We start from the raw sequence: 15,351 nt of genomic DNA, 5'->3' as shown, positions 1-15,351 counted from the left end.
TTCTATAATTATAACGCCCAGGTGTGGGCACAAGCCCCACCGAATTTGAAAACAAAAACTAGGAATTTATCATGTCAAGAGGGCTTTATTTGATGACTGTTTGCCGTCCTCTGCCCAGGTAAACAAACGTCATGCGGAAGATGTGATATCTGCGAGACCAAAATGATATCTCCGAGTGCGATTATAGTACGTGCAGTTATGCTTGGTCGCCGGGTAATACGAGATCCGAGATCGGAGAGCCTCTTGACGTAGCGAAGTCTTTTTTTTATTGTTTTTTTTTTTTCTCAATTCACACAGTCTAGGCACACTTCAACTGTGCAAAATGCGACGACTATGAATAGCGGAGAGCCGAGCAGCAAGCAGCAGCAGATACAGATACGGCCGAGATACAGATACAGATTCGGGCGAAGAAACGTGCTCCAGCGGCGTGTGTCATAAAGCTATAGCCTCATACATATCTAACAGATACAATGCGAGTGCCTGCCTTTTGCTGGCGGCCAAAACTCATTCTTCTTTTTGTTTTCGGTTTGGGGCGTGAGTCAGATTCAAAAAGCAAACAACACACTCGTCAAAATAACAACAAAAATTTATGTCAGCAGTGCCAAAAGCGTCGAACGAATGAAGACGATAAAAAAGGCGGCAAATAAACAGAAGGAATAGTATGTACAAACACATATAAATTTACAGTGTGTTTCGTGAGTATAGAAAAACGATTGATTCCAGTTCAAAGAGCAAACAACAAATAAGAAGCATTATTTAAGGGTCAAAGTGTATCTTATGATCTATTAAATCATGTTTGTTTTAGATAAATTTGGAATAAACATTTAAAACTTCAAGGCAAGCCTTATTAAATGTACGAATTTACTACCTATAACAGGAATTTATTGTACATCTTTTAAATTCTTTGCATTTTAGAATTGATTTAAATCTACACATCCACAATAAAATGCAAATTTGGAAGTAGCAAAAATGTTTATGCAACGCCTTTTTATATTTTTCAGGAAACAATTAAATCTAGACTGAAATGCAAATTTTGCATTAGCAAACATTTTTATGCATCGCAAACGAATTTGAAGCAAATAGCTTTTAGCAAAATGTATACCAAACATATTAAATACTGAAATAAAAATGCCGGATTTTCTATTAAATTTAAGCTTAATCTTCGCCTTGCTTGCACTGAATTACAGCTGCGAAACGCACAGTAAATACATAGATATTTCCACACAGACAGCTATTCAAATGTAATCGCAGGCTGTGCATTTCAAGTGAACGGGCGAGCGCCCAACAGGTAGCCAACGGATGATTGCGACCAGAACCCCAAGCCCAAAACCCGAAGCAAACATTGCTGCACACCCGCAATAATAAAACAAAAAAGTATAGCAAATAAAACTCAAGTAAAAACAGCAACCGCAACCTCAAAAAGCGGCTATTGCTGATGTCGGTGTTGCTTGAGGTGAGGCAGGAACCTAATTAGATCTCTCGCAATGTCTCCGACAGACACAAGGTATATGCAGGTATATTTTAAAAATATTTTAAGCTACTTAACTTTTTTTCTGTTTAGTAACAAACACATTAAAAGTCAGCAATTTGCTTGTATATTCTCGGAAATATTCAAATACATTGGGAGAGCATTCAAAAATGAAAATTAAATTGACAATTTGATTCTGATTGCTCATAAATTAAACAAATTCTGGGCAATTTTTTGATTGTAATCCAATAGGTAGTACATCATAATAAAAATATACATATTTTTGAAATTATTTAACTTGATTTATTCTGCAACTCTTATCACTATTTGTGAGCTTGAATTAAAACATGAATAATTCATACATTAAAATGAAAGAAATGGCACATAAAACTCAAGTCGAAACAATACGGATAATAAATATTGTACCCTCTGGGAAAAAGGGTAAAGCACAAACTCTTTTTGGGTTGCCCAAACCACCGCATGTGAGTGTTGAGTTTGGATTCGACCCGCATGTCAAGCTAACGAAAACAAAAACACAACCCAGCGACGACAGCAATTGAAAAGAGAAAGTTGCAAAATGAGAAAAAACACAAAAACTTCTAGCAAGTTGAAAAGTTGAAAGCCGTTAGCGGTTCGCTAGCAGCATTGGGATATACTCGTACTATACTATATATAGATACACTATAGTGGACAGCGGTCGCTCCGGGTTCCCAGGTCCCAAATTCGAAATCCCAAAATCCAGTCCGACACCCTCCCACTAAGCTGATAAGCCAACGAGGTGGCTTCGAAATCTCTGGCTTCGGTTTATTTTGTATTTTTCTCTTCCTCGGTTTTTTTGAGTCTGGTGGAACGAGTTTTACAAATTGTCAACGCTTTGCTTTTAGCAAATACAATTTGTAGACAGGCAAACTAGTTTGCAGCTATGCCAGAAACGTAACCAAAACAAGAATAAATACCTTTTGGGCGAGTTTTCCGACTATACGATACCTGGTAATCAATAATCTGATCGGTCTAGATAAGGTCAAAGAGTTCTTGGATATTTTCTTAATGAAGAGGAGATCAAGATTTTGCATCTTATTATTAAGATTATTTGCAATGACTAGATTACTAGTGATAAATTAAAGTAGATTAAATTCCCATTTCTTATAGATTAGTAACCCACCTTAACTAAAATTATAGAGACTTTTGTATATTTTATTATTTCCATGACAAACCAAAAAAGCCAAAGGAGCCAAGAAAAGTTAAGGTTTAATAAACACTGACTGACAAATAAAAATATTTAATTTAATTTCATTTATTATGTTCCAATTAATATGAATATTTGACTGATATAAACACAAGAACTTGGTATACGTATATAGTATGATCTTATAAATTGGGCTTGATAAAGAGTTTTAAGTTTCCAGGTCTCAACCAGGAATTTTTGCAACTAAATCCCGTACATACCCTGGCAATCTAGCGGTACCTAGCAATCCGCAAATACCGCACCACAAATATCTGAATCTGTGTATCTGTGCAACATAATTTTGTCATTACGAGGCGACACACACACCCTCGTGACCGGCCTGCATATGGGCAACAGATGTTGGGCAAATACAGAAATGAGAGCTGCGATACACGATATACAAGACACAAGATGCGACCAGGTAGTGCCACGCCCCCGCCCCTTTCCCGCCCCGAAAGTTGACTTTTGTTGGTTTGTCTTTAAGAGTGTTTGTGTTTGCTTGGTTTTCTTTTATTTTTCTTTGATTTTTTGGTTTTTGAACCGGGGCGTGGGCAGTGGCGGTAATTCATGCATCTTTCGGTAAGTTTGCTACACTTTGGGTGCACAGGAAAAAACAGATCGGAACTAATTTGAAAAAACCAAGTTGAATGGGCATTACAATTTCTTTTAAGAAGAAATTGAAATGATTACAAATATCGAAATAAAACGTTGTAATATTCCAAAATTCCAATAATACACATCATATCATAAGATATCATATTAAATTATGATTCTTTGTGGGGGTTCCCCCCTGGGGTTTTGGATCTCCATCACCCTCTCTCAAAATCTCCGTCTCCCCTCTTTTTTGTGTACGAATGGCCGAGTCAACAAAGAATTCATAATAAGAACAACAAAGGCTGCACAGGGCAGTCAAGTGTGGGGCCAAAAACACAAAAGGAGAGAGCGCGAAGAGAGAGTGCAAGTAGTGTGCGCTCGCGAAGAGGCGCACAAAAAGGAAGTAACTAAAAATAACAAACATCTCGTTTGGGTTTGTAAGGTGGAATGAACTCAGAGCCCGCGATGGAGAAGAGGCCGAAAAGGAGACGCCGAGGAGACCAACCAGACACGCCGAGATCCATGCCCCAAAACCGATCGAACTACAGTGATCACTTGGTTAAAAATCCAAAAAACCCCTAGGAGTGTTACATGGCATGAGCTCTCAAATGAAGATGAAATCACCACCTAAAATTAACCGTCTTCAGTCATAGATTCTTTTCGATTTTCACTAGGGATATGTGCTGTTCTAAATAACTGCAATCTGTGTAATACATGTTTATAATAAATCTTGCCAGATTCAGGGAATTGCTTTACCATTTATTTTTTAATAATAAAAGCAATACCCATAGGGAATTTTTGCATTCGTTAATTGTATTTTTCAGATTTTCTTGGAAATAAAAAAATGCATATAAGACGCCCGATTTTCGTCAGAAAACATCTAGTATTTTTCAGAACTGAGGAGTTTTGTATTAAAAAATTTAGTATTTTTAAGAAATCAATATTTTTGAATATAAAGTTTAATGCAAGGACGAACTTGAAATGAAATTGATTATCTCCTTTTTTAAAAAATTCCTTACATGTTTATTTAAAGAAATGGTGAAATGCAAGTCACAAGAAAAAACCACAAATGTAGTCGGAAAAGATCTTTAAAAAAATCACATTATTTTTAACATGTATTATGAATTACCCAAAACAATTTTACAAATTTAGCTATCAAATAGATTTATTTATGTTGTATTCCCTTAGATATCTTATTGATTAAAACGCCATTAAGGCATTTCCGGTAATTCCTGAGAACTTGGTGATTTCTCTTTAAATTACCCATAATCTTCCCTAATTAAAATCATGACATCTCTAGTCAATAGTAATGTAGAATTGGATGTTTTAATGGGTTTCTCCCTAGATTTTAGATCTCCCATTGATGCAGTCACTTATAGAAATGATGAAATACGAGGATATGGGGGATTCCCCTGGACCGAGACGACTTCTTACCTTCGTCCAGCAGCCGTTCGACGTGGGTGAAGACATTGGGGAAGGCGGCCAGCTGCTTGCGGTCCTTGAGCAACTGGGCCAGATAGTCGGCGATGCTCTGTGTGCTCTGCTGCTGCTGCTGCGGGGTCAGATGCTGCGGGGTCATGGGGACCACCACCTGCGGCGCCTGCTGCTGCTGCGCCTGCGCCTGAGCCTGGGCCTGAGCCTGAGCCTGGGCCTGGGCCTGAGCTTGGGCCTGGGCCTGCTGCTGCTGCGCCACCGCAACAACTGCTGCGGCCTGTTGCTGCAAGTGCTGCTGCAGTTGCTGTTGCACAACGGCTTTGCTCTCACAGACACTCATTTTGCTGGCGTGTGTGTGTGTGTGGTTTTTCTTTTTTTTGGTGGGGACTTTTGTTTTTGTTCTCGACGAGATTCTGGTTTACAACTTTCAACTTTCCTTGAGCTTGGGTCTCTGCTTTCTTTACTTATTGCACACTTCTTACGTTTTGCTATCTTTAACACGTTACTGTGGGAGTTGGGAAATTCATTAAGTTTCGTACGCGAGATATTCAAAACGGAAAACGAAATGAAAACAACTCCGCCCAAAAGTATTTTTTACGATCTGCAGCAACAACAACGGCGCAGCGCGAGGGAGAGAGATCAACGTAACGGAGAGAGAGCGAGAGCACAGCAAGTCGAAAGCGAAGACAGAAAATTCCTCGACGATCTCTCACTCACACACGGACAATGAACAGTAAAACTGTATGGGCGACGGACGGAGATGAATGAAAGCAGAATGTCAAAATAGCTGCCTCTCTCTCGCTCTCTCTCGATCATTTGGCTGCTGCAACAGCAAATACAACAAAAAATTAACTATATATATTTAAATATTTGTTATATGCAAATTATTGTTCTTATTTCCAGTGGCTTTGGGCCAGAAAAGGATAAGTTCCTTTGGCTGGATATTCAGCGAGTGGACAATCCCACCGAAACGAACTCGAAACGCTGAAAAATTCGCAGAAATATGCACAGTTGCTGATTATGTATTTGTTGTTGCTGCCGCTGAAGGGCTTTTGGATTTTATTCTTCGTTTCGTTCGGTTTCGAAAGTTCTTTGGTTTTTGAAACACACTTCTCTGAGGATTCCTTCTCTTTGTTTATTTGATATATGTGTATATTGGGTATATTGGTTTTATTCGAGGAAATTGCGAACCGAATTTGAACTGAACGATTCGAAAGAGAAAAAGAAACTGAATGCGAAGCGAAGAGCACAAAACGTTGTAAGTGTGAGATCATGGCTGTGCGATCGCTGGGTGGTGTTTTTGGCGCGCACTCTCCTCTCTGCTCTCTCGCCGCGTGACGTCACAAAGTTCACTTTGATTTGATAAAATGTAATAAATAAATTAATAAAGACTTTAAATTAGTTAAATTTGCACATTTTATTTCTCTGTTAATAATATAAAAGCGATTTATAATTTTAAGTGCTATGACTAAGCCATGAACGACTACTAAATACTCATAAATCTTTGATATTATTAAATACTTTAAATAAATTGTTTCTTAAAAAATCGGAATAAATTTAATATGGCCTATCAAAGTATTTTTATTATTTTCAATCACCTATAACTTAAAAAATAAATAATTTCATACAGTTTTCCATACAAACAACCAACTTTTCATACTTTGTGACGTCACTCTCGTTGTGGCTTAGCTCTCTCGCCACCGTGCGAGATCACTTGCAGCGTTGCCACCCCGTACAAAAAGAGTTGCGCAGCTGGTTAACTTATTTCACATATTTTGTCCTAAAACGTGAATATTCAAGTAGATAAATGACCGAACATGCCCAAAACAACTAAATACAAAAGTGGGTGATTAATTTCCGGCCGTAAGATGCCCGGTTAGTTTATTAATTACCTACTAAGTCACGGCGTTGCCACCTGATGCCTGGGTGGGCCACAATTTGGCGCGTTGGCGTTGGATTCGAATTAATTTAGACAGCAATTTTCGCTCTGAAAAAAAAGGTAGCCCCAGAGGTCAGTATGACTATATTGATCGTTTGATCAATTGATCATTTATTGGCATTTGTTATAAGAATTCAACATTTTTCAATACAACAAATTGTTTATCCTTTAACCAAAATCACTCAGATTCCTAGAAAAAATACTGTATAAGTGTAGTGAAGTACTGAATTCGTAGAATCCAAAATCTGGCTCTGATGCTGAACACCCTCTGTCTGAACATACTATTAATATTAATTGCGCACGGAAACTGCTGGCAGATTAGAACCAAGCGTCATTTTGTTTTGCTGGACATATATGCGGGGGCTATCATCTGGGCCCAGGCCCAAAACACCATGCAAATGAGCCCCAAACCCGTACTGGCCAAATGTTGGTGTTAACTTGGTTAACTCCGCCGCGAAATGTATGTGGGAAAATTGGCATTCGCGAGCGTTTCGATGGACAAGGCCGGCGACAACTTTTACTTTCCATTTCAAAATACGCTTTTCGCTGTCTTCCGCGTATTTGGCGTATTTCACATAAGCACACCGAAAAGGAAAAACATTTGGATAATTAAAGGAGGCTTTCAAAATCTTGAAAATAGGTTTAAATAAATTAAATATTAATTCATTTTATTCATCAGTTACTCAAAGTATTAACCATTTTGGGGTATTAAAGACAACTCTCATTTTGAGACAGCAGAATAATAATTTTTTAGATTTCGAACTGTGTTTTTAGGAATGGATAAATTATCAGTACTCGTATATGTAAGTCTATTTTAATTTAACTAAACGTCTGATTAAACTTGAGGAGAGTTTTTTCTTCCAAAAACGTTAAAAATGTGCATAGTAACTTTAATAAAAATATTTTGTCGAAATAAAGTCATGATTTTGAGATGTTTTAAAATGCGATTATATTTTTAGGATGGCCATGAAAATAATTCGCAGTGCAGTACAGCACCCGCACTTAAATGAGACGTGAAAGTTTGGAGTGGAGGAAGACTTGGATGGGCATTGGATTGGCCGTTCCATTGGAAAGCGGCGCCCACCGGACCTCACCTTACCAGGTTTCACAGCCTGGCCACAAGTCCCACCAAATTCGTGTGCACTTGGCTCACACCGTTACCGATCGTATTGGATCGGAACATATTGGTCTGTGTGTGGGCCGACATTATATTAACGGCCCCATTATATAGTTTTACTGCCATCGAAATATGTGTCAATGTGCGTGGCGATTGAGACATTGTATCTCTTATGGATTTCCGATTTAAATCTGTGGGGAAAAGGCCGTGGCCAAAAAGCCCAAAGACCAAAGCCCTTTCCAATCCGCACACCCACGTCGCCGAATGTTTCTCTTTGGACATCTGGCAGATCCAAAGTGCCAAGTTTTCCGTGGGCCGTTAATCTCTCCAGGGCTTTGGAATTTTCCTTTTTCCGGTCTTGGTAGTGGTGTTTCGCCTTGTATGTAGGTCATTTTAGGTAGCTTTTTCGGTTTTTGGAAAACCGAAATGGCCGCAAAACAAAAGTTTTCTAGCAGCTGTAAAGTGCGGCGAGGAAAATGCTTCATGAGGTCTTAATTCAAACTGGCAAGTCGTAAAACTTTAAGGAGATAACACGTATTTTTGTTATTGGTTAAAAGATATCAGTAAATAACTCTGTCAAATTGTTGGTCAAATTTATTTAAATTTGCGTTATTTAAAGCCACATTTCTTAGCAAACACATATAAGTTGTGATAGCTTCTTAACTTTAGATTTGAATTCAGTTTTTTAGATGTTCCAGAGTTTTGCATTTTTGCGTCATCTTCGATTGAAGTAAGTTATTAGTCTTTATATGGCTTTGGACGGAAAAATATTGCATCTCAAATGCACTTCAATTGTTTTACCAAATTCCCTGCTTATAAGGAAGTGGTTTTGGACCGCCTTTCGGAGTTAACACTCTTTGCTGGCCGAGAATCCTTTTTTGTCCACTGCACGTTTCTGTCAAATGCAAATTTGGCCAATACATTTAATGTCTTTCGGCTCTAAACGACGAATTAAGCATTCTTTTTCTTAATTTACCGCCGACACAGAAATCCCCTGTGTGAGAGTGTGTAATTAGCAACATGTTGGCCAAAAAGCCAGGCAGTTGGCCATTAACCAGTTTGTACTTGTTTCCATTACGCATGACACGCGGCCATGTGGGCGCCTCCGGTTTTCCAACTTTTGTGTTTTTCACTTTTTGAGGTCCACAAAGAAACCGAGCTGCAACACCCACACAGATGGTGAGTATCTGTCAGATACACTCGCTCACATGTGCAGGCCGACCAGCCAACTAAGGTGTCCAAAGAGGTTTGCTTTTGACCACAATTACAAGTGGTTCTGATTTAATTTTGGAAATACATAAATATATAGAAATTCTAATTAATGGAGCCCTTGTTTAGAAGATTAATGTTTTTAAATATTAATAAGGCATAATAATTTTCATAAAGTCAAAAAAAAAGGTATATAATTGATACTATTTCAAACATATAAAAATCATTTTCTTATTTTTAAATTTCTCCAATATTAACCTAAGTGGATTGCTGGCAAGTCCTACTACATATATTCTTTTTTTAAGAGGAATATCCTAAATCTTTTTAAAATTATTTGAAAAAACATAGGCCTAACACCTAAATTTTATGGGATCTTTTGTCGCCTGTGCGAATGCATTTTGTGTGTCACAGCTGCCTCCCACAGGTGGAACCAGTCGTTTTCCATCCATTCATAAAGTTTCCACTTTGCATATTGTGCTCGACCAGCTGATTGGACCCAACAAGCCGCAGACTAAGCAAAACTAATCTAACCACGATCCGCAAAGTGCGCATGAATGAGTAAACCTAGGCTCGTTGGCTTTTTCATTCACAGAAACGTCGTTAGCCTGGCTTTTAGAAACAAGTGTTAGTGCCAAGAGGGGAGGGGGGAAGGGGAGGGGGCGTGTGTGTGGGCGTTTGGCGCTGCGGTCTTCAACATTCGTCACGCCCACGCCCCCAACAACATATAATTTGCTAATACATTTCGATGGCTGCCGAGCGCTGAGCACTTACAGTCGAGCATCTATAACTCAAAAGTAGTTGAGCCTAAAATTTAGCAATAAAGGAAGTAGTATTCCTAATATTGTAAACTATTAACTATTAAAAATAGAACTTATAAAAGGGCATTTTACTGCCAATGTCATAATTCTATAGAAAATCTGTGTTAGTACCCACAGATAACCCACAAATAATATTTTACAAAATAGGCTTATAGGTAATATTATTTGTTAGTTATACTGAATAAATCTGAATAGGTTGTCAACACAAAACCTTTTATATTAACAATTTAAGTTATTAATTTCAATAGATACTCTTTACATTAAGTGACCTGTAATTTCCTAGCCATAATTCGGTTGTGGGTGATGGAATCTGTATGAAGGGGGCGAGCTAAACAAGTTTTATTGGAAAATTGATCGCGGCCCAGTGCTATTTCAATTGGCAAATGCATGTGCAGTGGGCGCCCGTAAGTCAGCAATTGATTAAGCACCCGATTATCGATTAGTTGGGCCAACAGCTCGTCGCCGCAGTTTTAGAGGAGCTGGGCGAGCGTGGGCCATAAACTGGCACAATTTAGCGGGTGAAACACGAAATAAAAAAGCCCGATCGCCCAAATTTGGGGAGGCGACTCAGCTCAACTCGACTCGACGGCGACAACAATAAACATTTGAAACAAACAAGCCACAAATAAGGAGAAGCCACATCCGCATCGAGAGATCGAGTGGGATGCGAGTGGATGATGATGCCCGGCCAAATGGTTACGTGAATTCGTGAAATGAAAACATTTAGTTTTATATCTTTTGCCTATATGTATACACACTGAAATAAAGAAGCAGATTTACACTACGCAATGGTATCTCTGCCTAAATCTAACAACTAACGCGTAAACTTCTTGGCCTGGTCGCGGTTGACCTGCTTGAAGTGTCGCTGCTTGGAGGCGGATCCCTCGTTCATCTTCTTGTAGAATCCGAATCCGCCGCCGCCCACCCGTTTCTCGGGCCGCTCCCGCTTGGCCGCGCCCACCTTCAGGTCGACCACGGGCGGCACCAGGAAGCCAAAGCTCTTCGAGACCGCCTGCAGGTCCAGCGTGTTCACGTTGAAGATCTGCTTCAGCTGGTGCGAGTCGTAGGCCCGCACGTACGACTTGAACGCCTCCTTGGCCGACTGGTTGAGGAAGTAGTTCTTGGCGATCAGTTTCTCCAGCTAAAATGGATCAAAAATGAAATGATATAAGTATATAAGGTAGGAGATCTATAAGCTTTAACTAATCATACTACTAATTCTTTCTAAAAGTATAAGACAGTGATGGGATTGACTTATATTTGTAAAGATAGCCTGTCGATATTTTGATCTAACAAGTATTTTCTTTAACTTAAGGGAACGAAATAAAAAAATAATTAAAACACAAATTGTTCAGATATTTTATATATCTTGATATGTAACTTGCATAATGTAAGTACTTATTTGGAAAACACCCACCTGCAGTTGAATATCGGCTATCTTCTGCCAGGAGAACTCGAATTCATTCAGAGGCACCTTGGCGGCCTTCAGGTAGCGCAGGAAGCCCAGCTCCTCGGGTCGCATCAAGAGCAGTGCATGACCCGAGGTGCCCGATCCTCTGGCAGTTCGGCCCACCCTGTGAATATACTCCTTGGGATCATCTGGGGGATCGTACTGCACGATCCAATCCACCTGCGGAATGTCCAACCCACGTGCCGCCACATCCGTACATAATAGAATGCCCGATTCGGCGTTGCAGAACTGGAAAAAGGTGGTCGTTCGCTTCGTCTGCTTCTGCTTGCCATGGATGGAGGTCACCGGCAGGTCAATGTAGTTGAAGAGCTCGTGATGATACTTGACAGACATGCAGGACGAGAAGAACACCATCACCTTCTTCTTCCGGTTCTTCTTGAGGAACGTGAAGAGGACGAGCAGCCGTTTCTCCGAGGGGCACACGATATAGCCCTGCTCGAGTCCATCGACCGTCGCCGTGTCCTGGTTATCGTGAACCCCCACATAGATGGGTTCCGACTTAAGGGCCAACTTGGAAAGGGCATCTATACGAGCTGTCTGTGTGGCCGAGAAGAGCATTGTCTGACGGCGTTCTAAGGGGATTTGAAGGATTATTATGTCTATCAGAACGTTTCGCAGTTATCCTTCACTCACTTGGCAGCAGATTGATGATTTGCTTGAGCTCCTCCTCGAAACCGATCTCAAGTATCCGATCCACTTCGTCGATAATCAGGCACTGCAGGTTCTTGTAAAGAAAGTCTGGGGAGTTCTGGAGGTGATCCAGCAGACGACCCGGTGTGGCCACCAGAATGTTGATGCCCTTGCCCAGCTTCTCGCTCTCCACCTGGCGATTGGAGCCGCCCATTACCAGGCCGTAGGTGTGATGGTGGTGGGCCATCAGCTCCTTGAGCACACCGAATGTCTGCATGGACAGCTCCCGCGTGGGCGAGATGATGATCACGCCGGTGCCGTTGCGGGGCATAAAGCGCAGCTTGTTTATCAGCTCAACGGCGGGAATGAGGAAGGCCAGCGTTTTGCCGGAGCCCGTCTGGGCAGCGCCCACCAGATCGCGTCCTTTGAGCAGGGGCGTCAGTGACTTCGCCTGGATTTCCGTCATCTCGGTGAAGCCCATTTCCTTGACGGCACGCAATGTGGCCTCGGAAACGGCTCCCTTGAGTGAGGCAAAGCTGCGATCATCTGAATCCCGGTGATCCAGAGCAGCCAGCGAGGATTCCACGGTGAAGGGCTCATCGTCTTTCGCTGGCTTGCCATTCAGTGGCTTCGACTTGTTGGGCAACAGCTTCGTTTTCTTGGCGGGCACAGGTTCGTCGTCAGCTTCATCTGTAATGAGTGTTCTATGTTAATAAAGATTTATCATGGCTTAAGTTTATTCTTATCTAGTATGATTCAGTTGGTTTTAAAATGCATTTCATGCCTGCTCTGGCCAGCATTAACTCGCTGAACCTGAGCTGCTCAAATTCGCCTTTAAAAATCATCATTATTTTGGGGATGGGATGGAGTTCTTGAGGATTTTAAAGCAATAAAAAAAGAAATAGTTAAAACAGTGACTATTCTTATGGTAATTTCTACTTATTTACTCTATCATCAGAATACTTGGTTCGGTCCTATTTTGATTATTTTTGTCAAGTCTTTCAGGATGCAAGATAATTCATGAACAACTAATTTTTAAAATATTTTTGATAACAAAGGTAGTAATAAAGGTAAATGCTTACTAAAAACCTTAAAAAAGTAAATTTAAGTATTAGAACTTCCCCATGAAAGGTCTGAACATTTGAGGGGGGTTTCTGGACCATTACTAACCATCTTCCTGCTCAGCTTCGTCACTCCCGCTGGCTGCATCCTCTTCATCTTCGCTTTGGTCCTCAACATCCTGCTCTTTCTGCTCATCATCATCATCATCTTCATCTGAATCGGAATCCGAGTTGGCCACCTGAATTTGTTGCTTCTTTGGCGGCTGTTTCTGTTTCTTCTGCTTGGGCAGCGGCGCCTCCTGGAAATCCTCCTCTAAATCGTCATCTGCTCAAGGGGAAATACACGTTTAACATTTATATAACCCATAAATGTCACAAATCCTACCCTCATCCTCCGCCACATGTTTTTTGCTCTGCTTCTGCGGTTTTTTACTGGGTTTATTGCCATTTTGTTTGGGTGCCTCCTGCACTTGGGGCTGCTTTTTTCCCTTCTTCTGTGACAGCTCCTTCTTCATCTTCTCCCGCTTCACTATCTTCTTCATCAGCAGCTTCTCCCGGATCGACATAATGCTATGTTAGTTAGCTTTGTAATACACTTTAATGGTTAAAAACAGAATTCTCGAATAAAATAAAGCGCGCACGTGTTGCGGCCCACAAGTGCCATTCACCCAGAAGCAAAAATACCAAGGAATACGGTCTGCCTAAAATGCCAGGTGGGTGACACCGCTAACTCATAGTGCGTACACACACCAATTTGCGGGCTATCTCTAATTGTTTTTGTTGTGGTCACCTGCTTCGCGACACAAAAAGATGTAAACAAAGTAACAACAAATTAATTTAATGGCATTCCATTAAATTTTAAGAAATTGAAGACATTTTTTAAAGTTTATTTGAGACTGTGCCCATTTTTATTTTCTTTTTAAATGTGTCTGCACTTTTGTTTATTTATATGGCTTGCCATTTATTATCCAATTATCGAAGGGGAATCACCTCTTCTTATCATAAGGCAATAATTTTGTTTGTTTTATACGAATCACCTTTTTCAGGGTCAACATTAAGTTTAGCTGAGAAACAAGTTTTAGTGTTTTATGAATTTTTATTTAAAAATTAGAAAAACATCAAGTTGTTTTACAAATGGCTTTTGGGAGTATTATAATATTGCTAAAGCACTCACATTTATCTTAAGGAAAACACTCCTTAAAGTATAAGCAACTGCAAAGTTTGGTTCTTTTTTTTTGGCTGACCGTAGCAAAGCTTATCATAAAGGATAGGGGATACACCCTTTCTTATCAAGATAACATACAAATTGCAAACATTCATGCATAAAATATAAATACAACAATGGTCATCCTAGTGCGACATAATCTGCTCCACCTTCTTGCGCAAATCGTTGCGACCACTGTCGCCCAGGGCGCGACACAGCCGAACGAGGAAGAGCTTGGGGTCGTGGCACTCGTCCTCCTCGATCAGCTGCAGCAGTTGCAGGATCTGGGAGGACAGACTGCGCGGATAACGCTCCTCGATGTTGTCCATGGCGCCCTCGCCAATGCCAGCCGAGCGGCCCAAACGTCGCCAGGAGCGTCCCAGCTCCTCGGAGATCTTCTTGAACACAGCCGCACGTTTGCGATCCGTAAAGGCAGCCGGCGTGGTGTAGTTCTGGATGGCAGGTGTGAGTGCAGCCACAGCCACGGGCGAAACCGAAGGATGGACATCCTGGGGCGGAGCAATACGGAGTTGTTCACGCAGCTCGTCGGCCAAGCGGAGTTCCTGGTACAGATTCACAGACTGATTGCGGAAATTCTCCGGCGGAGTGTAGCCAGCTAGGGCCTCGATCAAGGTCGGCTGATTGCCGGACATACGGCGCAGTGGCTCCACATTGTCCTCGGCCAGCTCGTCCGCCCGCTCCAGGCAGTCAATCAGATCCTCGATGGAGCGTATGCAGTCCAATCGCCGCTGCGAACCGATCTCTGCGGCGAACATCTGCTTCAGATCCTCCACGTCCTCCCTGCACCCATCGATGGCGATCTGCTTAAGGATATCGTAACTCCAGTGTCTACCTCCCGTCATCGTGACAGTTTGGTTAAAAGAGACGGAATTTACAGCGATCCAAAGTGGGCGAACCAATCTAAACTTTTCATTTGATGGGGTTCAGTATGACCGTATGGCCAAACATTTTCTTATCAGTTAATTATCGATAAATACTGCCTATCGAACGGAAGTGCATATGCAGTGTGACGTCACAAAGTACTTACATACATAGAGAAAATGTTTAGGTGAATAAATTTACTTTACCAAAAGTGAAATATATATTTACTCATTAACTTAGCTTTTTACATTTAAAAATATATCATTTTTAAATATATTATTTAATTTTAAATAAATAAG

The 15,351-nt window shown here is 40.9% G+C and overlaps 3 protein-coding genes across 10 annotated transcripts in view; all 3 read right to left on the bottom strand.

Annotated features, from left to right (window-relative positions):
• how (protein held out wings) overlaps positions 1–5,991 on the bottom strand; it is a 39,033-nt gene extending 33,042 nt beyond the window's left edge. For 5 of the 8 annotated variants that reach the window (XM_036817023.3, XM_036817024.3, XM_065867011.2 and 2 more), the window contains exons 1-2: positions 5,832–5,990; positions 4,722–5,226 (exon numbers count right to left, since the gene is read on the bottom strand). In XM_036817023.3, coding sequence (XP_036672918.1) covers positions 4,722–5,061 — 340 coding nt within the window. In that variant the 5' untranslated portion in view covers positions 5,062–5,226; positions 5,832–5,990. Of the gene's footprint in view, positions 1–4,721; positions 5,227–5,831 lie in introns of all 8 variants that reach the window. The other 3 variants (XM_065867008.2, XM_065867010.2, XM_036817018.3) reach the window with 1 other exon arrangement.
• A 4,522-nt stretch (positions 5,992–10,513) lies between these two features.
• On the bottom strand, positions 10,514–13,640 carry pit (probable ATP-dependent RNA helicase pitchoune). Its single transcript, XM_017086131.4, has 5 exons — positions 13,352–13,640; positions 13,076–13,291; positions 11,909–12,595; positions 11,222–11,847; positions 10,514–10,945 (listed from the first exon to the last, which is right to left on the bottom strand). The coding sequence occupies exons 1-5, from the start codon at positions 13,530–13,532 to the stop codon at positions 10,619–10,621; spliced, it is 2,037 nt and encodes a 678-aa protein (XP_016941620.4). The 5' UTR covers positions 13,533–13,640; the 3' UTR covers positions 10,514–10,618.
• Positions 13,641–14,042: 402 nt separating this feature from the next.
• Positions 14,043–15,122, bottom strand: Fadd (fas-associated death domain protein). The gene has a single exon (XM_017086133.4). The coding sequence runs from the start codon at positions 15,031–15,033 to the stop codon at positions 14,317–14,319; it is 717 nt and encodes a 238-aa protein (XP_016941622.3). The 5' UTR covers positions 15,034–15,122; the 3' UTR covers positions 14,043–14,316.
• Between the last annotated feature and the right edge of the window lie 229 nt (positions 15,123–15,351).

This window comes from Drosophila suzukii, chromosome 3, assembly GCF_043229965.1.
Source record: "Drosophila suzukii chromosome 3, CBGP_Dsuzu_IsoJpt1.0, whole genome shotgun sequence".
NCBI classification, from domain to species: domain Eukaryota; kingdom Metazoa; phylum Arthropoda; class Insecta; order Diptera; family Drosophilidae; genus Drosophila; species Drosophila suzukii.
This window is presented reverse-complemented; position numbering and strand designations above follow the sequence as displayed.

Bases quoted from the DNA above. Each gene is read 5' to 3' on its own strand.
- Fadd (XM_017086133.4), bottom strand. From the start codon at position 15,033: ATGACGGGAGGTAGACACTGGAGTTACGATATCCTTAAGCAGATCGCC.
- pit (XM_017086131.4), bottom strand. From the start codon at position 13,532: ATGTCGATCCGGGAGAAGCTGCTGATGAAGAAGATAGTGAAGCGGGAG. The intron at 13,292-13,351 runs GTAGGATTTGTG...CCCCTTGAGCAG, and splicing joins ACATGTGGCGGAGGATGAGG to ATGACGATTTAGAGGAGGAT. The intron at 12,596-13,075 runs GTTAGTAATGGT...CACTCATTACAG, and splicing joins CGAAGCTGAGCAGGAAGATG to ATGAAGCTGACGACGAACCT.